This window comes from Hyperoodon ampullatus (assembly GCF_949752795.1).
Source record: "Hyperoodon ampullatus genome assembly, chromosome: 9".
Taxonomy (NCBI): Eukaryota; Metazoa; Chordata; class Mammalia; order Artiodactyla; family Ziphiidae; genus Hyperoodon; species Hyperoodon ampullatus.
In genome coordinates, this window is record NC_136922.1 from 71,595,865 (window position 1) to 71,620,700 (window position 24,836).

General features: G+C 38.2%; 1 protein-coding gene across 2 annotated transcripts in view; it reads right to left on the reverse strand.

Moving 5' to 3' along the window:
- Positions 1–24,836, reverse strand: part of DOCK4 (dedicator of cytokinesis 4) — a gene marked incomplete at its 5' end in the record, with an annotated part of 498,756 nt that overhangs the window by 200,369 nt on the left and 273,551 nt on the right. For both annotated transcript variants that reach the window (XM_079712023.1, XM_079712022.1), the window contains 4 exons: positions 12,067–12,155; positions 16,194–16,326; positions 20,330–20,390; positions 20,936–21,017. In XM_079712023.1, the coding sequence (XP_079568149.1) occupies positions 12,067–12,155; positions 16,194–16,326; positions 20,330–20,390; positions 20,936–21,017 (365 nt within the window). The remainder of the gene's footprint in view (positions 1–12,066; positions 12,156–16,193; positions 16,327–20,329; positions 20,391–20,935; positions 21,018–24,836) is intronic.

Sequence of the window (24,836 nt, forward strand, 5' to 3'; positions counted from 1 at the left end):
TCTGTGTGAGATTTTGTCTGTATAGCTTTGCTTTCACCATTTGTCCTAGGGTTCTATCCGTCTGTTTTTTTTTTTTTTTTACTTAAAAATTTTTTTTACTTAAAAATTATTTTTTATTTTAATAACGTTATTTTATTTTATACTACTTTATTTTATTCTCTTCTTTCTTTCTTCCTTCCTTTCTTTCTTTCTTGCTTGCTTTCTTTCTTGCTTGCTTTCTTTCTACTTTTTCTCCCTTTTATTCTGAGCTGTGTGGATGAAAGGCTCTTGGTGCTGCAGCCAGGAGTCAGTGCTATGCCTCTGAGGTGGGAGAGCCAACTTCAGGACACTGGTCCACAAGAGACCTCCCAGCTCCACGTAATATTAAATGGTGAAAATCTCCCAGAGATCTCCATCTCAACACCAACACCCAGCTTCACTCAATGACCAGCAAGCTACAGTGCTGGACACCCTATGCCAAACAACTAGCAAGACAAGAATACAACCCCACCCATTAGCAGAGAGGCTGCCTAAAATCATAATAAGTCCATAGACACCCCAAAACACACAACCAGACGTGGACGTGCCCACCAGAAAGACAAGATCCAGCCTCATCCACCAGAACACAGGCACCAGTCCCCTCCAACAGGAAGCCTACACAACCCACTGAAACAACCTTAGCCACTGGGGACAGACACCAAAAACAATGGGAACTACGAACCTGCAGCCTGCAAAAAGGAGACCCCAAACACAGTAAGATAAGCAAAATGAGAAGACAGAAAAACACACAGCAGGTGAAGGAGCAAGATAAAAACCCACCAGACCTAACAAATGAAGAGGAAATAGGCAGTCTACCTGAAAAAGAATTCAGAATAATGATAGTAAAGATGATCCAAAATCTTGGAAATAGAATAGACAAAATGCAAGGAACATTTAACAAGGACCTAAAACAACAAAAGATGAAACAAGCAATGATGAACAACACAATAAATGAAATTAAAAATACTCCAGAAGGGATCAATAGCAGAATAACTGAGGCAGAAGAACGGATAAGTGACCTGGAAGATAAAATAGTGGAAATAACTACTGCAGAGCAGAAGAAAGAAAAAAGAATGAAAAGAACTGAGGGCAGTCTCAGAGACGTCTGGGACAACATTAAGCGCACCAACATTCGAAGTATAGGAGTCCCAGAAGAAGAGAAAAGGAAAGGGACTGAGAAAATATTTGAAGAGATTATAGTTGAAAACTTCCCTAATATGGGAAAGGAAATAGTTAATCAAGTCCAGAAAGCACAGAGAGTCCCATACAGGACAAATCCAAGGAGAAACATGCCAAGACACATACTAATCAAACTATCAAAAATTAAATACAAAGAAAACATATTAAAAGCAGCAAGGGAAAAACAACAAATAACACACAAGGGAATCCCCATAAGGTTAACAGCTGATCTTTCAGCAGAACCTCTGCAAGCCAGAAGGGACTGGCAGGACATAATTAAAGTGATGAAGGAGAAAAACCTACAACCAAGATTACTCTACCCAGCAAGGATCTCATTCAGATTTGACAGAGAAATTAAATCCTTTACAGACAAGCAAAAGCTGAGAGAGTTCAGCACCACCAAACCAGCTTTACAACAAATGCTAAAGGATCCTCTCTAGGCAAGAAACACAAGAGAAGGAAAAAACCTACAATAACAAACCCAAAACAATTAAGAAAATGGGAATAGGAACATACATATTGATAATTACCTTAAATGCAAAAGGATTAAATGCTCCCACCAAAAGACACAGACTGGCTGAATTGATACAAAAACAAGACCCATATACATGCTGTCTACAAGAGACCCACTTCAGACATAGAGACACATACAGACTGAAAGTGAGGGGATGGAAAAAGATATTCCATGCAAAGGGAAACCAAAAGAAAGCTGGAGTAGCAATTCTCATATCAGACAAAATAGACTTTAAAATAAAGATTATTACAAGAGACAAAGAAGGACACTACATAATGATCAAGGGATCGATCCAAGAAGAAGATATAACAATTGTAAATATTTATGCACCTAACATAGGAGCACCTCAATACATAACGCAAATACTAACAGCCATAAAAGGGGAAATCAACAGTAACACAATCATAGTAGGGGACTTTAACACCCCACTTTCACCAATGGACAGATCCAAAATGAAAATAAATAAGGAAACACAAGCTTTAAATGATACATTAAACAAGATGGACTTAACTGATATTGATAGGACATTCCATCCAAAAACAACAGAATACACATTTTTCTCAAGTGCTCATGGAACATTCTCCAGGATAGATCATATCTTGGGTCACAAATCAAGCCTTGGTAAATTTAAGAACATTGAAATTGTATCAAATATCTTTTATGACCACAACGCTATGAGATCAGATATCAATTATAGGAAAAGATCTGTAAAAAATACAAATAGATGCAGGCTAAACAATACACTACTTAATAATGCAGTGATCACTGAAGAAATCAAAGAGGAAATCAAAAAATACCTAGAAACAAATGACAATGGAGACACGATGACCCAAAACCTATGGGATGCAGCAAAAGCATTTCTAAGAGGGAAGTTTATAGCAATACAATCCTACCTTAAGAAATAGGAAACATCTCAGAAAACTTACACCTAAAGCAATTAGAGAAAGAAGTGCAAAAAAACCCCAAAGTTAGCAGAAGGAAAGAAATCAGAAAGATGAGATCAGAAAGAAATGAAAAAGAAATGAAGGAAATGATAGCAAAGATCAATAAAACTAAAAGCTGGTTCTTTGAGAAGATAAACAAAATTGATAAACCATTAGCCAGCCTCATCAAGAAAAAAAGGGAGAAGACTCAAATCAATAGAATTAGAAATGAAGGAGAAGTAACAACGGACACTGCAGAAATACAAAAGATCATGAGAGATTACTGCAAACAACGCTATGCCAATAAAATGGACAACCTGGAAGAAATGGACAAATTCTTAGAAATGCACAACCAGCCAAGACTGAATCAGGAAGAAATAGAAAATATGAACAGACTAATCACAAGAACTGAAATTGAAACTGTGATTAAAAATCTTCCAACAAACAAAAGCCCAGCACCAGATGGCTTCACAGGCGAATTCTATCAAACATTTAGAGAAGAGCTAACACCTATCCTTCTCAAATTCTTCCAAAATATAGCAGAGGGAGGATTCCTCCCAAACTCATTCTACGAGGCCAACATCACCCTGATACCAAAACCAGACAAGGATGTCACACAGAAAGAAAACTACAGGCCAATATCACTGATGAACATAGATGCAAAAATCCTCAACAAAATACTAGCAAACGGAATACAACAGCACATTAAAAGGATCATACACCATGATCAAGTGGGGTTTATTCCAGGAATGCAAGGATTCTTCAATATACGCAAATCAATCAATGTGATACACCATATTAACAAACTGAAGGGGAAAAACCATACAGTCATCTCAATAGATGCACAGAAAGCTTTCGACAAAATTCAACACCCATTTATGATAAAAACCCTCCAGAAAGTAGTCATAGAGGGAACTCACCTCAACATAATAAAGGCCATATATGACAAACCCACAGCCAACATCGTCCTCAATGGTGAAAAACTGAAAGCATTTCCACGAAGATCAGGAACAAGACAAGGTTGCCCACTCTCACCACTCTTATTCAACATAGTTTTGGAAGTTTTAGCCACAGCCATCAGAGAAGAAAAGGAAATAAAAGGAATCCAAATCGGAAAAGAAGAAGTAAAGCTGTCACTGTTTGCAGATGACATGATACTATACATAGAGAATCCTAAAGATGCTACCAGAAAACTACTAGAGCTAATCAATGAATTTGGTAAAGTAACAGGATACAAAATTAATGCACAGAAATCTCTGGCATTCCTATACACTAATGATGAAAAATCTGAAAGTGAAATCAAGAAAACACTCCCATTTACCAATGCAACAAAAAGAATAAAATATCTAGGAATAAACCTACCTAAGGAGACAAAAGACCTGTATGCAGAAAATTATAAGACACTGATGAAAGAAATTAAAGATGATACAAATAGATGGAGAGATATAGCATGTTCTTGGATTGGAAGAATCAACATTGTGAAAATGACTCTACTACCCAAAGCAATCTACAGATCCAATGCAATCCTTATCAAACTACCACTGGCATTTCTCACAGAACTAGAACAAAAATTTTCACAATTTGTATGGAAACACAAAAGACTCTGAATAGCCAAAGCAATATTGAGAATGAAAAACGGAGCCGGAGGAATCAGGCTCCCTGACTTCAGACTATACCGCAAAGCTACAGTAATCAAGACAGTATGGTACTGGCACAAAAACAGAAATATAGATCAATGGAACAGGATAGAAAGCCCAGAGATAAACCCACGCACATATGGTCACCTTATCTTTGATAAAGGAGGCAGGAATGTACAGTGGAGAAAGGACAGCCTCTTCAATAAGGGGTGTTGGGAAAACTGGACAGGGACATGTAAAAGTATGAGATTAGATCACTCCCTAACACCATACACAAAAATAAGCTCCAAATGGATTAAAGACCTAAATGTAAGGCCAGACACTATCAAACTCTTAGAGGAAAACATAGGCAGAACACTCTATGACATAAATCACAGCAAGATCCTTTTTGACCCACCTCCTAGAGAAATGGAAATAAAGACAAAAATAAACACATGGGACCTAATGAAACTTAAAAGCTTTTGCACAGCAAAGGAAACCATAAACAAGACCAAAAGACAACCCTCAGAATGGTAGAAAATATTTGCAAATGAAGCAACTGACAAAGGATTAATCTCCAAAATTTATAAGCAGCTCATGCAGCTCAATAACAAAAAAACAAACAACCCAATCCAAAAATGGGCAGAAGACCTAAATAGACATTTCTCCAAAGAAGATATACAGACTGCCAACAAACACATGAAAGGATGCTCAACATCTTTAATCATTAGAAAAATGCAAATCAAAACTACAATGAGATATCATCTCACACCAGTCAGAATGGCCATCATCAAAAAATCTAGAAACAATAAATGCTGGAGAGGGTGTGGAGAAAAGGGAACACTCTTGCACTGCTGGTGGGAATGTGAATTGGTACAGCTACTATGGAGAACAGTATGGAGGTTCCTTAAAAAACTACAAATAGAACTACCATATGACCCAGCAATCCCACTACTGGGCATATACCTTGAGAAAACCATAATTCAAAAAGAGTCATGTACCACAATGTTCATTGCAGCACTATTTACAATAGCCAGGAGATGGAAGCAACCTAAGTGTCCATCATCATCGGATGAATGGTTAAAGAAGATGTGGCACATATATACAATGGAATATTACTCAGCCATAAAAAGAAACGAAATTGAGCTATTTGTAATGAGGTGGATGGACCTAGAGTCTGTCATACAGAGTGAAGTAAGTCAGAAAGAGAAAGACAAATACCGTATGCTAACACATATATATGGAATTTAAGAAAAAAAAATGTCATTAAGAACCTAGGGGTAAGACAGGAATAAAGACACAGACCTACTAGAGAATGGACTTGAGGATATGGGGAGGGGGAAGGGTAAGCTGTGACAAAGCAAGAGAATGGCATGGACATATATACAGTACCAAACGTAAAATAGATAGCTAGTGGGAAGCAGCTGCATAGCACAGGGAGATCAGCTCGGTGCTTTGTGACCACCTAGAGGGGTGGGATTGGGAGGGTGGGAGGGAGACGCAAGAGGGGAGAGATATGGGAACATATGTATATGTATAACTGATTCACTTTGTTATAAAGCAGAGACTAACTCACCATTGTAAGGCAGTTATACTCCAATAAAGATGTAAAAAAAAAAAAAGGTATATAGAGCACAGCATATATGAATGTAATGTAATATCTGATTTTTTTAATTTACTGAAATACTTGCTATAAACTGCAAATTTTTTCTACACAGCAAATCTTCCAAACAGTATTGCTAGTGACTATATCTAAATTAGCAAAATATAAGTAATTTAGGGAATAAAATTAGGCTCTAATCACTACTTCCATTAACTTATAATTTGGGTTTGAATTTGCGTGTTTTTTTGTTTAAAGTACTGCATGCACCTTTACAAATATCTTAAAGCATATTTTAATATCATATTTTGAACTACATCTTTTCTGTTCACTGTTATTAAAAGAAAATGGTTTAAAGGAAACAAAAAAGGTGTGACAACTGCATGCTACACAGCTTGAGTTTCTTTTGTTATAAAGGACATTGAGAAAATTGCCAAAATCTGAATGAGATCTACAGATTAGATAACAGTATTATATCAATGTTACCTTCCTGATTTTGATCACTGTACTGTGGTTATGTTGCCATGCCACGGAGTAAGCAGGGGCAGAGAGGAATAATTCCTGCAATTTGTTCTCAAATAGTTCAGGTGGGGAAAAAATGTATATAAGTGTGCTATATATGTATGTACAAGTATATATATGTATATGTGTCTGTATGTGTATGTATATACATACATATATAAACATCAGGGGCATTAATGCAACCCTTAAGAATTATATCAATTAAGTAATATTAAATTACTATATAAAGAGTCTACATAATATACACACATATATAGTTATACACACATATATACATATATATATAAAGCGTGTGTGTGTGTGTGTGTGTGCACGCGCACAGAAAGAGAAAGAGAGAGAAGGATAAGCAACTATAGTAAAATGTTAACCTTTGAGAAATTAGGAATTCTTTGTACTATTCTTGCAACTTTTCTGAAAGTAAAATTAATTGAAAATTAAAAACTCTAAAAGCATAAAAAAGAGAGCATGGTTTAATAATTACGAAATTCCAAAAGTGAGCAAAAAGACCACACACTATATGTCTAGCCAATAGGTGGTGCCAATAAGTACCAGTTTTCTTTAAACAATATTAGAAAGCAAAGTTTCTAAAGGCGGTGTTCAAAAATCAGGAGTATTGGACTTCCCTGGTCGCACAGTGGTTAAGAATCCACCTGCCAGTGTAGGGGACATGGGTTCGAGCCCTGGTCTGGGAAGATCCCACGTGCCGCAGAGCAACTAAGCCCATGTGCAACTACTGAGCCGGTGCTCTAGAGCCCGCCTGCCACAACTACTGAGCCCACACACCACAACTACTGAAGGCCCTGAGCCTAGAGCCTGCACTCCACAACAAGATAAGCCACCACAATGAGAAGCCCGCACACCGCAACCAAGAGTAGCCCGCACTCACCGCAACTAGAGAAAGTCTGCGCTTAGCAACAAAGACCCAACGCGGCCAAAGATAAATAAATGAATAAATAAATTTATTTTAAAAAAATCAGGAGCATTGACACAATCTTTAAGAATTACACCAGTTCAACACTATTGAATTAAACGACCACCTGACTATGTGAAGACAGGATGCTCAATCCCCCAAATGCAATCTAACTCTCTCAAAAGCCTCCTTTCACCTCAGCTAAATAAAGAACACTGTTCGCTTCCTCCACAGAGTTAAATTGCCCTCCTTGTATGTGTGGGCTCCTTATCTAGGTAACTCCTTTTAACCTTCCGTGGGGGTTAAAATGTACAGTCTCGGCAGGAATGAAACCACAACGCTCATGTTGCTAAGGCAAAAAGCAGATTGTAGAAATTGACCTGATTAGCAAATATGATTTCTGCTAGTTGTAAGTTACATGTACAAACTACAGGAAATAGGATTTCATAAACACACAGAAAATATGAAAAGATTCTGAATTTTCTCTTAGTACCTACTGAACAGGAGCCAAGGAATTTTACATAATTTATTTCAAGTCGCAGAACTGAATACCAGCTCAATCTTATTTCACATTCCTAGAATTCAATTGCTAACATCTATCAGAATGATGTTTACAATAACAATTTGCTGGATAAACCTAAACCAGGCTCATTTTAATGACTATTTTTAGAATTTCAAACTCTCACAATATGATTTTTGGATTTTAAAATTCCCACAGAGTACAACTTTGGAAATTTCAAATTACCGAACGTAACTAAATCTAACCATACAGATATGTTAATTCAATTATATTTTTATACTTAAAAATTAAACGAATCACTTGAGATTTTCTCCCAGTTTCTAAACTCAATAAAGATAGTGGTTAATGTACCTTTGCTACATAAGTCTTAGGTTAGAGGGGAAAAACCCAGTTATCTAGACAAATCCTTTTATCTATTAAAAAGACAAGATTACAACTCCAAGAGATAGGAGGACATCAATGAAGCATAAAAGGCCTGGAAAGTAGGTGGTAGAATTTGATTCTAAAACTAATTTCAAAGTTGTTATTTTTTTATTTTTTTAGTACAATGACCAAGGAACAGCAGGAGGAAAGCAGGGAAAAAACAATACTTTGTTGAGTGAACTCAATTCTCTTGAAAATTCTCTTTGACTGCACTGTTTCCATTTAATCGACTACTCCATGGTCCAAGGAGAAAAAGTCAACGTATCTTACCACTGTGATAGTTTAAACATCAGGCACCCCAATTTCCAACTTCAATTTTGTATACCCTTGCTTCCCCCTTAAGTAAGCCATCAGATGCCTCCCTTTCAATAATAAAGCCGAGCAGCTCCTAAAACCCTATCTGCTGTTTTTATAACTGCCTTCCCTCAAGACAGGTGACAACAGAACAGTGACCCACCAGGACTGAAGAGTGGAAACTTAATTGGAAAGAGTAAAGGGCTAATTTATTAATTTTTAAAAGTTTCTTTCTGAGCTTTCTCTCTCTGGAGCAGTATTTTGGAGTGATGAAGCTTAGGGCTGGGTTTGCCTTGCCTTGCGAGAGCTAGAAGAGACCAGGAGGAGACCAAAGAAATACAAGGCAGGTAGATGCTGGCTGCATGCCGCTGGCTGGAACTCAGGCTTGAAAGGAGGAGGATGGAGAGGGGTGGGTCTTAAGGACAGGAGAGCAGACGGGGCTTTGCAGTAAAAGCCAAGTATAAAGACTATACATTCGGCTGCCGAGAAATCTAAGCATCAAACGGTAGGCAGCAAAATGGAGGACTGATTCTGCCAAAAGGAGAGGAAACCTGGTAGACAGGGCTCTACAGTCTAACAGTTTCTTTTACTCTTTCCAAAGATGCACAAGTAGTTTTTCATTTCAGCACAATGGCTGCAAACACAACAGGTAACACCCAGGGAATAACATGGCTTGGATCTCGCTTTCTGGTAGCCTCACACAGGATTCCAGGAAGAATAAGTGGTCAGTTGGTCAATAAAAGTGACAAAGCACATGGAACGTGGGGAGCATGTCTAAGCACTCGGAGAACTTCCCAAGGAAATAGAATGTGCTGCCTTTCCTTCCTGGAGTTAATCTATGTAATCAGAAGGAAGACCTGGAAAGAGATGTTAGCAGTCAACTGGGCACAGATGAGTTGTTAGAAACAGAGTAGGAAGGGTCAGTTCAATGATTCAACCTGTCAATAATCCAGCTGCATTATTCTCAAAGTCTCCATTTAGAAGATCAAATCAGGATCCATTCTGAGAAAATGAAACAAGGTGACTTGACTAAAGAGGAAGGGGTAGAATATTCTAGATGATTACTCCAAAGTGGGTAAAAAATAGTAATAGTTAACATTGAATAGACACTTATTATGCATCAAGTGCTGTGCTACATGCTTTGCATATGTTTTCTCTTTTAATCCTTCCAATAACCCTTAGAGGAAGACACTACTATTACCCCAGTAAAACTTGATTCAAACTTAGGACATCCTACTTCCAGAGGCAAAGCTCTTGGGGCTATACTCTCTAAGAGATGACTCCCATCTGTAAGTAGAGAGAAATTTATGCTTTGGCTTGACTGGTATCCTGATCTCATAGGATACAGGGTCAGTTATGTTAACGGAATCTATATGGACCTATAAATCAAAGCCCATCACTGAGTACTTCACCATGATTCAAGAGGCAACTGGGTATCACCTCAGTCTGGACAACGATATATTCAAATGACCCAATAACAGAAGGATTTTAAGGCATATCAGAAAGAGGAAAGGCTTGGGAGTTGACAAGGAGTTTGGAAAGAAGTATATTGGAGCAGGCCAACACACCCTGCTTAGTCAAGACTGAATCAATGATGGTAAGGAGGGAAGGGAATATATGGGAAAAGTCAGAAGGTCAGGGTTAGTTTTATATTTATTTATTCACATAGGAGGCAAATGCAACCAAATTAAGAGTAATGGGACTCTTGGGGAGAAAGAAAAAGATATACAATGGTTATAGACTTCTCCACCCAAAGTTAGTGGGCAGAAGGAAAGGAGCAAGGCATAATGAATGTTTGTGAGGCATCAAAAGAACTCAAAAAGAAAATTCTTTAAATCAAGTCTAGAGCAGCACTGCCTAACAGAACCATGATATGAGCCACCTATGAAATTAAGCATTTTCTAGTAGCCATATTAAAAAGTAGAAAGAAACAAAATTAACTTCAGTAATATATTTTATTTAAACCAACATATCCACAATGTTATCTCTGAACATATAACGAACATAAAAATTATTAAAGGGATGTTTTATATTCATTTTATACGTATCAAGTCTTCAAAATCGAGTATGTATTTTACGATTACTGCACGCCTCAATCCCAGTGTTGTACTAGCCTAATGCTCAATAGCCACAGGTGGCTGGTGTCTATCAAAGTGGACAGCACAGGTACAGAATACAGTTCATGATATAGTTCACAGTATCAAGAAACACCAAAAGGTCTGAACAAAACTAATGGATTTGGCTAGAAGTTTGCCAATGAATTTGGCAAGGTAAGTTTTTTAAAAGCAGCAGCCCTACCATCTTATTGAAGGTACATTTAAAATAAATCATTTGGTCCCTACACAGTAAGCACTACTTTAATTCTTTCACAGAAAAAGTGAAGACAAGTGTACATAGCAGTTTCTGAAGTATTTGTATTATTTCATGTTATAGTCACTACTAAAATCCGGTCCTTCAGAGACTCCTCTGCCTTCAACAGTAAGTGCAAGTCTTTTGTTTATTTAGTGGTAGATGTAGGACTTCGTGTGAATCAAAGAAAAGCCAAGTTACCTCCCCAGCTCTTGGGAGAGGGAAGAAAAAACTGACCTCACCATTCACTGCAGCCTGAAGCGCTGCCACGTGTGAGCTGTGGATACTTATGGCTCTCATGGGACTGAACCACAAAGTTTCTGTCTGCAGTTACTTTTTCTTTGTGGGTAGTTTTGGCCTGGCAAGATGTGCACAGGTCTGAAAAAAAGGTGGTCTAAATTTAAATTCAGGTTCTTCTAATTGCCAGGCAAGTGGGACTATCACACAAATATCCATATTCAGGGGACTTTAAAAATCAGCCACAAAAAGCAATGCATTCAGTTCAAATACCAGCTAATTTGATTTGAGGTTTCTTTATGTAATTAAAGCGCACAACTGCATAGTTTATTTTGCTTCAACATGGGTTTGAAGGTGGGATAGGGAGCAAACAATATTCACCAAGTTTTTGTCTACTGATCAAACTTTAAGACATCACTCTATGTACTATATGATCTAGATATGCTATATAATACAATCTATAGTATATTACTAGTATAAGACTACGTGACACATAATGTATTATATATAACTTATAATGCTATATTACATTTCAGTTCCTGCTGGACAGGCATGCATACATTTTTCTATACATAAAACTGTAGCTAAAGGCAGTGAAGCATGTTTTCCCTGGACCTTACTGACAGAAATTCCTATTTATCAAACCCATTCCACACAGCAGTCTTGAAACCAGGCATATTTGTCCTTTGGTTTTTAGCAATCAGTAACAACTTGGAGGTCCCAAGACTTGGTAACATAGAACAAATGCAGATACTCTACCTTGATTCAAACCAGAACAGAATATATTTTTTAGAGTTACAGCTACAAGCCTATCGTAGAAAAAGGAGACATACCAGAATGCTGACTGAGCATTTTTAGGGAGTAGAGAAAAAAACAAAGGGCTGATCGTTTGCTTCTTCACAAATAAAAGAAAGCACCTGAAATGAAAAGTGTAGGGACTCAGCCAGACCTATTTACTCACCTGCGTTGGAGCCAGTCAAATTATAACGCGCATTCAGCTTCTTGATGATGTTCTCGTGGATTTGGTACCACTCGCTCTCTGTATTACACCTATGAAAACATGACCACTCTGTTAAGTTTTGATGATGCATGAGATGACCTTACTAGCACACCTGCCCTTTTTGTTATAACCACTATAATGTACTTCCTTAAACCTCCTTGTAGATCTCAACAACCCACTGCAAGTGACTGTCAGTTTTGGCATAGTTGCCTCAAGATGAGCAGGAATGACCATTTCCGGTAATGCATGACCAACTACTTCATGCCAGAAGTGGCTGGGATGAACAATTCAGATTATGAGAGCTCCCCATGCCCCCAGTCTCAGAGAACAATGCATACACTGGAAGGAAGTACTGACTAGGAGTCTGACTCCCTGGATCCGAATCCTCACTATTAACTGAGTTATGTTCTTTGGGGAGTTATTTACTCTCTCTGTGCCTTGATTTGTTCATCTGTGAAATGGGGGTAAAATACTAGAACACTAAACAAGCTTGGGCTTAGGATAATGCCTGGCATATAGTAAATGCTCAAAAAATGTTAATTCTCATTAGCGAGTCTCCACCTATTATATCATGACCAAGTTGGCTAGCATCAAAATGCAACTAGTCAAGCAAAATGCAATTGAGGTTAACACAGATGGCACTGGCAAAAGGCTGGCAGGATTTACCGAAGGGGAATTAAGGTAACCCTTCCAGATTTTCCACTTGTAGGCCAAAAGGCATCTCTCCATCTTCTCACTCTGACAACCATATGTACCTTGGTCTTTCAGCTCTTGTCAGTCACTGACTCATGCTATCTTTGTATACATGGTACGTTCACCTAGGAGACACTGAAGGTTCTTGAGGATTGAATCTAGGACTGGTAGATATCTGTGTTCCCCTGAGTACTTTGAACACTGTGGGTGCTTAAAAAATACCAGCTGCATGAATGACTGGATGGATCTCCCTCTGACTGGTAACTCCTGATGGTTCGTAAATATCTGGGTCTGCTATCTCCTTACTGCTGGGCCTCCCCCAATTAGGCTAGGGAAAGCCTCCCTTATCTGGACGTGTTTGTGAATTCACTACTATCTTTTATTAGCCACAAAGGCTCCCTCCCAAGAGTCCTGAATACCAAAGATTCTATACACTATCAATCAAAATGTTCCAGAGTATAGAGTCCTTTTCCTCACAATCTTGTCTATAGCCAATAATTATTTCATCACTATTTCATCACTATTTGTTTCCAGGATGAACAGGATGGAGGCTGTTTTTGAACCAGTTAACAGTAGGATACCAAACAGACCACTGACTCTTAGAAGGCTGGAAAATTAAGATGAAGTGAAACCATTCCACCTGTCCAGCTGTAAGATACAAAATTGCCATTTACTACATTCTGTTTCCAGTTTTCTTAGTTCAACTCAGTTGGGAAGGGAGAAAGATGGTTTGCTTCTTATTAGATAGATAAGTCATAACTTCAGAAGTCATGCTTTTAACCTACAAAACTCCTAATAAAATAAAAGCTCCTAAAGTATGTGACTGAAATATCTTCCGGGCTCCAATGAGGCATTTGTTATTGTTCTCTGTTTTGAGTCCTAGATGGGCTAGGGATTCGGTCACCTTAACAAATAGAAATTTCTTCCAATTTGTTTCTAACAGGCACTTCCCTAAAACGTTTCACTATATTCATAGTTTCTTCTTAATCTACAATGACTGTTTTGACTGCCTAGCATCCTTCCTGGAACAGATCTGTAATTTGCTGAACTGGAATTTTTAAGGGATCTCTCTTGCAGCAAGAACAACCCCAAACCTTATTTGATACATTTGAAAAAACAGACAATAACAACCACAAAGAGCAGTACAATTTATTTTTATGGGCGTTGAGCGTCTACCACAGAACTGGAATTTATGTGTCTTCCTTTGCTGGCTGCATAATCAAAGGGGATGCATGGAACTTCGGGTCTCTCAGTTTTCCCAGTAGCGAGATAAATCTAACACTTGCTACCCACACCTGGAAAGATCACTCTAAGAAACACTGAGACTGTGCTTGTAAGGAATTTTAGTTTTCTTGAAAAGCAATGCCACCTAACAGCATCACTGTCCCATCACTAGACAGTGGTGTGAAATAACACCAGGAAACATACAACCTCATAACATGAGAGCTCAGGTTCTGAGTCAGACAGTCCTGACTTCACATCTGGTTCCTGTTCTGATTAGCCAGATGACTTTGGGTGTTATTCAGCCTCTCTCTTCCCTTATGTGGAAACGGAGCCAACAGCAAATGCTTCATGGGTTTGTCATGAGGATAAAGTGACATGACACATGCAAAGTGTTTAACACGGTTCCTTGCATGTAGTTAGCACAAAGTAAATGGTGGCTATTATCATTAGTATTATTGCAATTAAATTATGTTTTATGAACACCAGTAGAGTTTAGAAAGGGGATTATCATGGATTTAAGCCCGACCATATGATAAAAAGAGTAGCATGCTTTACTACCCACTAGTTTCACCAGAAGTTTTCAAGTTTAAAATCAAGGTCACAGATTTTATTGCTCTTAAAAGAGATAAAGAGAGTTTCCAGTCCTAAACCACAGACTGTAAGCAAATCTTTGTCAACTAATTAGCAAATGTGTGGCACAGGTCCCAGGGGCACTGGGTAGAGGATGGATAAATCCATGAAACCCTGCAGCTGTGGTCAAAAAGCAATTTGAAATATATGTCCCACAGGCAGTGCGCCACGTGCGTTCCCTCCACATATGGAAAAACTATTGGCACACATTAGATACATCGACTCAACAGCCAGAGCAGAAACTAAAGCAAGCTCACTCACAGAGGATGTCAGCAGTGTGGTCCTCAAATCAGGAATGTGGAAAGCAGATCCCCCATCCTTCAACCCCCCATGGGTCTGCTCTGAGGATGTCACTGTGTGTCAACTCTCAATTTTCAGTCCTCTGGGGAGGTGCTCAGGGTGGGGTGATCCAAAACCATGTGTATTTTTAAAAACTTAGGATTTGGAATACATGAAGTGATTTTCTTAGTGCAGTGTCTGAGCTGAACTGTGTCTGCTCCCACTGACCCTCAAAAGATGATGTAAGTCCTAACCCACATTCTGAGGACCTTCTTTGGAAATAGGGTCTTCACACAGTTAATAAAGTTAAAATTAGGTCGTTAGGGTGGGCCCTAACCCAATATAACTGTGTCCTTATAAAAAGGGGAAATTTGGACACCGAAACAGACGCACAAGCAGGGAGAGAGCCATGTGATGATGAAGGCAGAGATCAGGTGATGCACCTACAAGTCACCGGAAACTAGGAGAGAGAGGCAGGGGACAGATTTCCCCCTCACAGCCCTCAGAAGGAATCAATGTAGTCAACACCTTGATCCAGGATCTGTGGCTTCCATTACTGTGAGACAATAAATTCCTGTGGTTTCAGCCTCACTGCTTATGGTGCTTTGTTAGAGCAGCCCTAGCAAACTAATAATACACGAAGTAAGAGGGAAATCACCTGACCTGAACTTCCTTTTCCTAATTCTAATTAATTTATATTAAAAACTATTTCCGGGCTTCCCTGGTGGCACAGTGGTTGAGAGTCCGCTTGCCAATGCAGGGGACACGGGTTCGTGCCCCGGTCCGGGAAGATCCCACATGCCGCGGAGCGGCTGGGCCCGTGAGCCATGGCCGCTGAGCCTGCGCGTCCGGAGCCTGTGCTCCGCAACGGGAGAGGCCACGACAGTGAGAGGCCCGCGTATCACAAAAAAAAAAAAAAAAAAAAAAAAAAAAAAAGATTTCCATTTTCCAAGGACAAATGAACTCTCTGAGGGTAAAGACATGTTAGGCTTTAAATTCACGGGAGGTACTTTATGCAGTAGATGGTACACCCAACTGATATACTGTCTGTATTTTCTGGTTTTTGATTTCATAATTCCTCTGACAGGCAAATGTTGATTTGTGGGCTCACTTGTAGTGAACCTACAGATTATTGAGTTTTTGAGGAATGAATGCAACCCATCCCTGGTTCTTCCATTACCCACGAAAAGCAGGATTCGCCACGTAGGGTCCCCATGTACCTCTGCGCCCACCCCAGCTCCCAGCGCGTGCAAGCTTCTTACATGTACACTTTCAGGATGAGGTCATCTTTTGTCTCTCCTGTCAGCAGGTCAGCAATGCTAAGAACCGCACAGCCAAAGGGTCGTCGGTACTGAACACTACAGGCATTCTTTTTTTCTCCTGCCCCCATCCGACCTGTTCAATTAAAAAGCACATATGGCCCAAGGAGCCATTTGATTAATTCACCTTAAATAGAGATACATATAGCTATAAAATAGGCCATATGAAAGGTAACTGGGTGATGGAAAAGACGCAGCTTTGGGGCAACTGAAGAAGTTGCTTCAGCTCTGGACTCTCCCCTCCAACCACCTAGCATGCCCAAGGTCACGCAGCGTAAACTCTGGCCATCAGCTGTTATCTATAAAACATGAAGATGGGAGCTGAGCCTATGTCTGGGTACCTTCCCCCAAGCATTCATGAAGGCATCCCAGGAGGCTCACATCAAAAAAGGCAGTAGTGGGCTTCCCTGGTGGCGCAGTGGTTGAGAGTCCGCCTGCCGATGCAGGGGACACAGGTTCGTGCCCCGGTCTGGGAAGATCCCACATGCCGCAGAGCGGCTAGGCCCGTGAGCCGTGGCCGCTGAGCCTGAGCGTCCGGAGCCTGTGCTCCGCAATGGGAGAGGCCACAACAGTGAGAGGCCCGTGTACTGGAAAAAAAAAAAAAAAAAAAAGGCAGTAGTGGTGCTCATTTTCTGCTTTTTAAAATTGCCATATTTAAAAACCATTTCAAATATTTCACCTTTGAAAGGAAGCAGTTTGAGATTCCCTGAAGGTATAGCGAGTAAGCACAGGTGATCAGATGAGCACACTCTTTCCTGACTCCTACCCAGGCTGAAATCTCCAGGGATGGTTTTTACTCTGACACAGTTTCAACTTGTTTAAATTGTTAGACATTTTTAAATGTGTGGGTGAGATACTGTTTTAATTTATCATTGCATTTAATTACCAATGGGTTATTTTGAAGACTGAAAGCAAAAAGCACACTGGAGCTGTAATATAGCAAGTTAATGTGAGGAAAAATAATGAAAAAAGTCTGTAAGTCTGTTTCCAGATGCTTGGTAACGGATCCGTAAGTTGTTTCCATCTGAGTGAAATTCCCCTACAGCACATCTGCATGACTCTAGCACTCCCCAAATCCAATGTTAAATAGAAAAAAAAGAAAAAAAAAGGAATGGCAACATCCAATTTGTCTTTCATTCTTCAGTAATAAAGGAGAATTGCCTCTGTAATATATCATCTTTAGAGAAATGCTTATAAATATAAGCTGGAATACCACTTAAGGTGATAAAAAGCACAGAAGATACCAGTAAAAAGAGGACCTCTGAAATAATGGATTTTTCCCTATCGATGTCCCTTTTGAACGACTGATGTGTGATAGCCTTGAAACATACTTTCTTGGATGATGTCTTGTCATCATTGATATATTATTAATATATTGGTTAACAGGCCTAAGGATAATACGAATGTTGAGCTAAAATGGATTTATATGCTAGATCGGATACTATAAGAAGAGCCGAGAGGGCTCCTCTGAGGTCAGGAGCTGGCGTTTACTACGTGACATGCATGGTTTTGGTGGGTCATTAGGTATTACCATGTAGGTAAAGGCTTACTAATAGGGTTAATACGTAAACTTGACTACTTGTGAATTCAAGAATAGTAAGTAAAATAACAATAATAATAAAATAATAATAATAAATAAGTAAAATAAAAGAAGAATAATGAAGATTGTAGTAGAACTAATGATTATTAGGGCTAGCATTGCTCCTCCGATTAAATGAGTTAGTAGGTGCCTGGCTGTAATATTAGCTGTTAGTCATACAGCTAGGGCTACTGGTTGGATGAATATGCTGATAGCTCCGATAATTACTAATATACTGATAAAGAGGGATGGGTGTTCCTGGCGGTAGAAAATAGGTTAGAGACGCTTTTGTTTTATGGTGAAAGCCAGGAATGGCTATCCGTGTTCAGACAGGGATAGCCATTCCTAAATTTATTGAAAGGCGTGGTGGGTGTAAATGAATGGTGGTGAAAGACCTACTAAGTTTGTTGAGCCGATAAGTACATGATGTAAATATTAATGTTCAAGTCTGTCCTTCAGAGTTATGAATGGCCATTGTTTTGATGTAAGTTGACCTAATCACTGCTGAATAGAAATCATACAGTTATTCACGAATCCGGTGTGGGGAAACTATTTATTTCTCTTTGTTTCCTCCCCTTCTTTCCAATCAAAGATCAGGGCTTAAATTCTGAGGCAAGTGCTATTACTTCCTGCTCTCTGCAGCCAGTGAGGGTCAGCATGCCCTTTTCCCATTAAACAGTACAAGGAATACTCTAGAAAAATTAAGAAGTATCTGTCCCTGATGGACAATAATCTTCCACTCCTTAATTTCACTGCAGCAGACTAAGTCTTAATCTTTCCTAGAGTTTCTTACCTTCAGTTTTATGGAGTAATCATCAGACAAGTTTTTGTAGTAATGTCAATAAAGAATTAATTTGACCAAAGCTCAGGGAAGGAGGGTAGATAATTTCTAATTCAACATTCATTCTGATGACTTAATGATCATAAAAATCTTAGTAAAAAATACAAGATCAAATGCCAGGTATTTGAAAGGCAGCCCTGTGATGGGTAATACTGTGAAGTGGTTTCCTCAGCTGTATCCTGGGAGTGAAGGACAGAGTTGCCCAGGCCATGGGCAAGCAGGGCATGTGGTTACTCTACCGTGTGTGTTTCTACCACCAAAAACCTATAGATACCTTTTAAAAAGTTCTGAAAGCTAAAGTGGTTTACATTTTTTCTCAAGGCTGTAGAAGATTACATTCTAATTTTAGCAATGTTTACATGAAGATATCCAGAACCACATTTTACATTAACAACTGCTATTGTAAATTTGAATAAATTAAAAAAAACACACAAAGAATTACATAAACTGCACCCCTGCCATCCTGGGAACAGAGGCTTTATCTCATAAATACACAGCAACACGCATTACAACTTTTCCAATGTTTTGAAAGATTGTTTCCAATTTCCACCCCACCCCACACTCATCTATAAAAAGGAAATTAAAACAAAACCAAAAACCATTTACTTTTTTATTTATTTCTATTGTCCCTCAAATATAAAAACAGGATAAAATGAAATGGGTTTTCAGAACAGATTTTTATGAAAAAAATACTTAGAAAATCTATATTGAAATGACATGTTTTATAGTCTCTCTCAATGCGCAATGTGGTTATCATGTGCATAAAATAAAAAACTATAAAAATAAAGATCACTGTGCAGGACCGCATGGTGAGATATCACTATCCTGCAGAAGTACCCCCAGCAAGTCATGTAGCACAGTTAATGAGGAAGCGGGAAGCAATTCCCAGCATCGGCTGGTTAGCTGTAATAGAAAAATGATGTAGGCTACACCATGTACTTCTTCTGCCATAAAATGCCTGCTTTTACATGCCTTATATGTGTAAAAACTAGTGACCACATTTTGGCTCTGATGTGCAAGTTCACTGTAGAACACTCAAAGTGTGTTCTGCAAGATGTTAATAAATGTTACATCATATAAATGTTTCCACAGTCAAATCAAATTTGGAGAAAGCTAGGGTCAACAAAGTTAGAGAAGCATTTTTATATTTCCCTGTAGGACTTCTCAGACCCTTTAATAAGCTGATGAAATTATACAGGTGAAAAATATATACAACGTTTTCAGTATTTCATAACCCTTTTCTTATAGCACTTTCTGTAATAATGCTCTGCAGCCTTCTGCACTTTGGAAAATGCCAATTGGTTTCATAAACTTGTAGGAAATCCAGCTCCTAGAAGTTTAATTTATGCTGTTAACAGAAATTAGAATTAAAAAAACCCAAATACCAAGTGTTTGAATCAAATATGTTTAGAGAGTCCAATAAAACAAAATGAAACACAACAAACTAACTAAGGACTTATACGGAAAGAGAACAAAATCTATTTATGGTGATATGAAAGTCTGGGGAGACCAGGGAACAATTCCCAAATTCTGTAATTACTGGATTCAAATGTGGCCTTGACTTCTTTCTGATCTAGATATCACATAAATCACAACTACATAGAGACCTCTCAGCAATTCTCCCTGTCGTGCTCCTGTCACACCAAGTATCATACCTACCAATTCGGATGATGTGCACGGTGATGTAGATGTCCCTTCTTAGCTCACTGCTACCCAAATCCTACCAAAAAACAAAGTCTGGTCATTTTAGAACTCATAATTTATGCAGAAGCATTTAAAAGGCATACATAGCACATAATCATCACAAATAACAGAAGAAAGACAAAGATAAACATAGACATTCTTAATGGAATTTCTGTAGCAGAAGCATAAAGTTCAAATCCTGTTCTAAAATACCACTACAATCAACTTTACTGTAAGCCTGTGATGTCAAATAAGACTTAAAAGGAAAGCCCATTCTTATTTCAGTCTCTCACTCACTCATTCTTTAAACACTTATTAAGTACATACAAAATACCACCTGCCATACTGAGCCCTATCACCATTGGGCTTTGGCCATAGTGTGACAGGCTCTAATACACACTAAGGGACAAAGGTGTGACTGTGAATGCTGGTATTCAGATTTTGGGGCACTACTGTAATTTATGTGTTATTTACAAAGTTTAAGCAAATCTACTATGTTCTCTCACAATAACTTATTTCTCTTAAATAAGATAAAGTATTTAAGAACGAATCTGCCTCCTGGATAAAACAAGATCCACTTACCACAAAGAGAGAGCACTGTCGTTCTGGTTTATCTGGGGCTTTGGGAAGCCCATTTCTATTCAGCCTCAAGAAAAATCTCTCACTACAAGAGAAAAGAAGTTTAATATTTTGAAAATTATTTAATATGTAAGGACTCATTACTTTTCTAGCTGCTCTTCATCCTAAGAGTTAAACTCAAAACTTATTCGGTCTTTCATTTGACACCAAAACTGCAGATATAATTTAGGAGAGAACCTAAGACAGTAAACATTTGCTTCACTTCTGACAAAACTGGCAAAGAGGCAAGTGCAAAAGCAGAAAACATAAATATATATGTAAGCAAAAAATTAACTTTGAAAAGAATAAGCTTCTATATCAGTGATATCATTATTTTAAAAAGTAGAAAAAAGTACACTAAAAGAAAACATGTGACAATGTGATTTGTGTATTTGTACCTAAGATTTTTTTTTCATGTTTTGTGTCATAGTATTTAATAAACATCATACAAGGACACCATTCTGAGTGGTGACCATTCATTAGAATGCTTAATATTTTATGCTCTTATAAACCTATAATCCAAAACACAAAAAGAGAGACCAAGAAATGAAACTTGAATTTTCTTTGGTCCACAAAGGAACAGAAGACCTCGCACTGTCTACAGAACTTGCATTGAAAATACAGTGACACCTAGATTTAATGAAAACACAAATAATGCTGTTGAGCAGCCACTAATTCAAGTCAATAAATACTTGTGGACACCATTTATACCCAAGATAATGTGTTACACTATTTATGTTCCAAAAAATAAAATGAATATCACCCTCACCCCCAAATTAATCTACCAGCTACCACAAGCTTCTGAATTTTAATACCCTGGTGCCCACAATAGAATCAAATGGCTGGTTGCCTCAGGCAGAGAACACACAGCCAAGATCCCCAAAATGTGAAATTAGCACAGGGTATAGACTTGGTCAGTGTAGCTTCAGCCTAGGAATCAAGCAGGGAAAGGGAAGGTAGGGCATTAGTAAGGTTCAGACCCTTCCAAGTCTCCAAGCTTATTTATTACTTGGTCCTTGCCATAAATAATAGCTCTGTCATCCAAAATCGCCCTTCTCCCCTACAGGGGGAGAAATGAGGACCATAATCAGATCTCTAAGGAAGCATAGGGATTTGACTTTATGGTTGCTTTGGAACATTTTAATTATCTTTTGCCATCTAAATCTAGCTAGATATATTTAACAGATTCAACTACCTGGCTCACCCTGTCCTTTTCTTATATTATGCCTATCCCTGATCTCTCACATGAGAAAGGGCAACCAATACACATTTCTACGGGGTCATTTCCACACTTATTACCTATGTCTTGTTCTACAGAGCAGTGGCTGATGAGATGTGAATGAAGAGAATATAAATTGCTGCAAGGATTCTCAAATGAAGACTATAAAGTTCCCATAGGATATAATTCTGAAGCAGAGGCTGGAAATGACAGATCCAACCTCGGATGCAGAATTCAATCAATCTTATCCAACTGTCATTTACCATAATTCAGGGCAAAGGACTGTAAACTTTCTTCAGAGTGGAAGAATATTTACTATTTCAAGTTTAATATGTACTAAAAGGAAATGTGCAAAAAATTCACCTTGGGATAAATGAATTACACTTTAAAATAGTCATTATTAGGTAATACTGTTTTTTTGAGAAAACACTATTTTTTTGAGAATGGGCACTCTGCTAAGGACTTTACATGGATTTAATTCCTTTTATCCTCACTATGCCTTTAGGAAGTCGGTACTATTATTATGCCATATTATAGGTGGGAAAACTGAGAAATAGTAAATAGTTTTGCCCAAGATTACAGAGCTGTTGGAGAAAAGACAGTCTCTTCAATAAGTGGTGTTGGGAAAACTGGACAGCTACATGTAAAAGAATGAAATTAGAACACTCCCTAACACCATACACAAAAATAAACTCAAAATGGATTAGAGACCTAAATGTAAGACCGGACACTATAAAACTCTTAGAGGAAAACATTAGGAAGAACACTCTTTGACATAAGTCACAGCAAGATCTTTTTTGATCCACCTCCTAGAGTAATGGAAATAGAAACAAAAATAAACAAGTGGGACGTAATGAAACTTCAAAGCTTTGCACAGCAAAGGAAGCCATAAACAAGACGAAAAGACAACCCTCAGAATGGGAGAAAATATTTGCAAAAGAATCAATGGACAAAGGATTAATCTCCAAAATATATAAACAGCTCATGAAGCTCAATATTAAAAAAATAAAAAACCCAGTCCAAAAATGGGCAGAAGACCTAAATAGACATTTCTCAACATCACTAATTATTAGAGAAATGCAAATCTAAACTACAATGAGGTATCACCCCACACCAGTAAAAATGGCCATCATCAGAAAATCTACAAACAACAAATGCTGGAGAGGGTGTGGAGAAAAGGGAACCCTCTTGCACTGTTGGTGGGAATGTAAATTGATACAGCCACTATGCAGAACAGTATGGAGGCTCCTTAAAAAACTAAAAATTGAATTACCATATGATCCAGCAATCCCACTACTGGGCATATACCCAGAGAAAACCATAATTCAAAAAGACACATGCACCCCAATGTTCATTGCAGCACTGTTTACAGTAGCCAGGTCATGGAAGCAACCTAACAGATGAATGGATAAAGAAGATGTGGTACATATATACAATGGAATATTACTGAGCCCTAAAAAGGAATGAAATTGGGTCATTTGTTGAGACATGGGTGGATCTAGAGACTGTCATACAGAGTGAAGTAAGTCAGAAAGAGAAAAACAAATATTGTATATTAACGCATATATGTGGAACCTAGAAAAATGGTACAGATGAACCGGTTTGCAGGGCAGAAATTGAGACACAGATGTAGAGAACAAACATATGGACACCAAGGGGGGGAAGTGGTGGGGGTGTGTGTGTGTGTGTGGTGTACTGAATTGGGTGATTGGGATTGACATGTATACACTGATGTGTATGGAACTTATGACTAATAAGAACCTGCTGTATAAAAAAATAAAAAATAATAATAATAAAAAAGATTACAGAGCTGGTGTGTGGTGGCTGAGTAGGAATTCTATGCCACATATAATTCAAAACGCTCGTACTTCATTTGAATGCTATAAAATAAATTCTTTCTCTGCTTCATAGAATAATTGAGCAAATATTTACAGAATATTGAGATATGGGAGAAGTCATTCATCCTCTGGGACTCCACTGACTCAGTCAAGCTTGGTCCCAAGAGGGACCCCACGTCCTTCCTGGGCTAAGAGGAATGGAAGAAGTGGAAATCCTGATTTAGCAGGCTTCAAAGCCACCCCTGGTTTGAAATTGTTCCTTGGTAGTTTTTTCAATGAAACGTACTTAGAAAAATGACTTGAGAAATAAATTATTTTACTAAACAAATGCAAACCTCCAGAAAGATTTAAGTATTTGGCTTTAGTTGGTCAAAACTCCGGAGGTTTAAGACCAGTGTTTGGTTTTGCTTCTTAGTCATCAGTCACCTACTAACATATAATGTTTATTGATTGTATTTTAGCCCCAAACGCAAGCAGTGTGACCATTTTCCCCTCTCCTGATTATGGGCCACGTGCTCTTTTTTATATGTTTGAGGCTCCTCTTTATCCCTACTGAAACATTTGAAACAAATGTCACTTTATCTTCTGACAAGTCAGTCAAAAATGATAAATAACAATAATATTAATATACAAAAGTTAACATGGCATTCTACATATTGAGACCTTAACTTTAATACTGATATAAAATACTATTCCATATTCACAAATTTCATCAGTCTTCTGGTAAAATAATGTTTCCTAAAGCATTCTATTTCAGACACTCCTTTTGCTCTGTCACTATTTTAATTTCACTAGTCTAGACAGAATC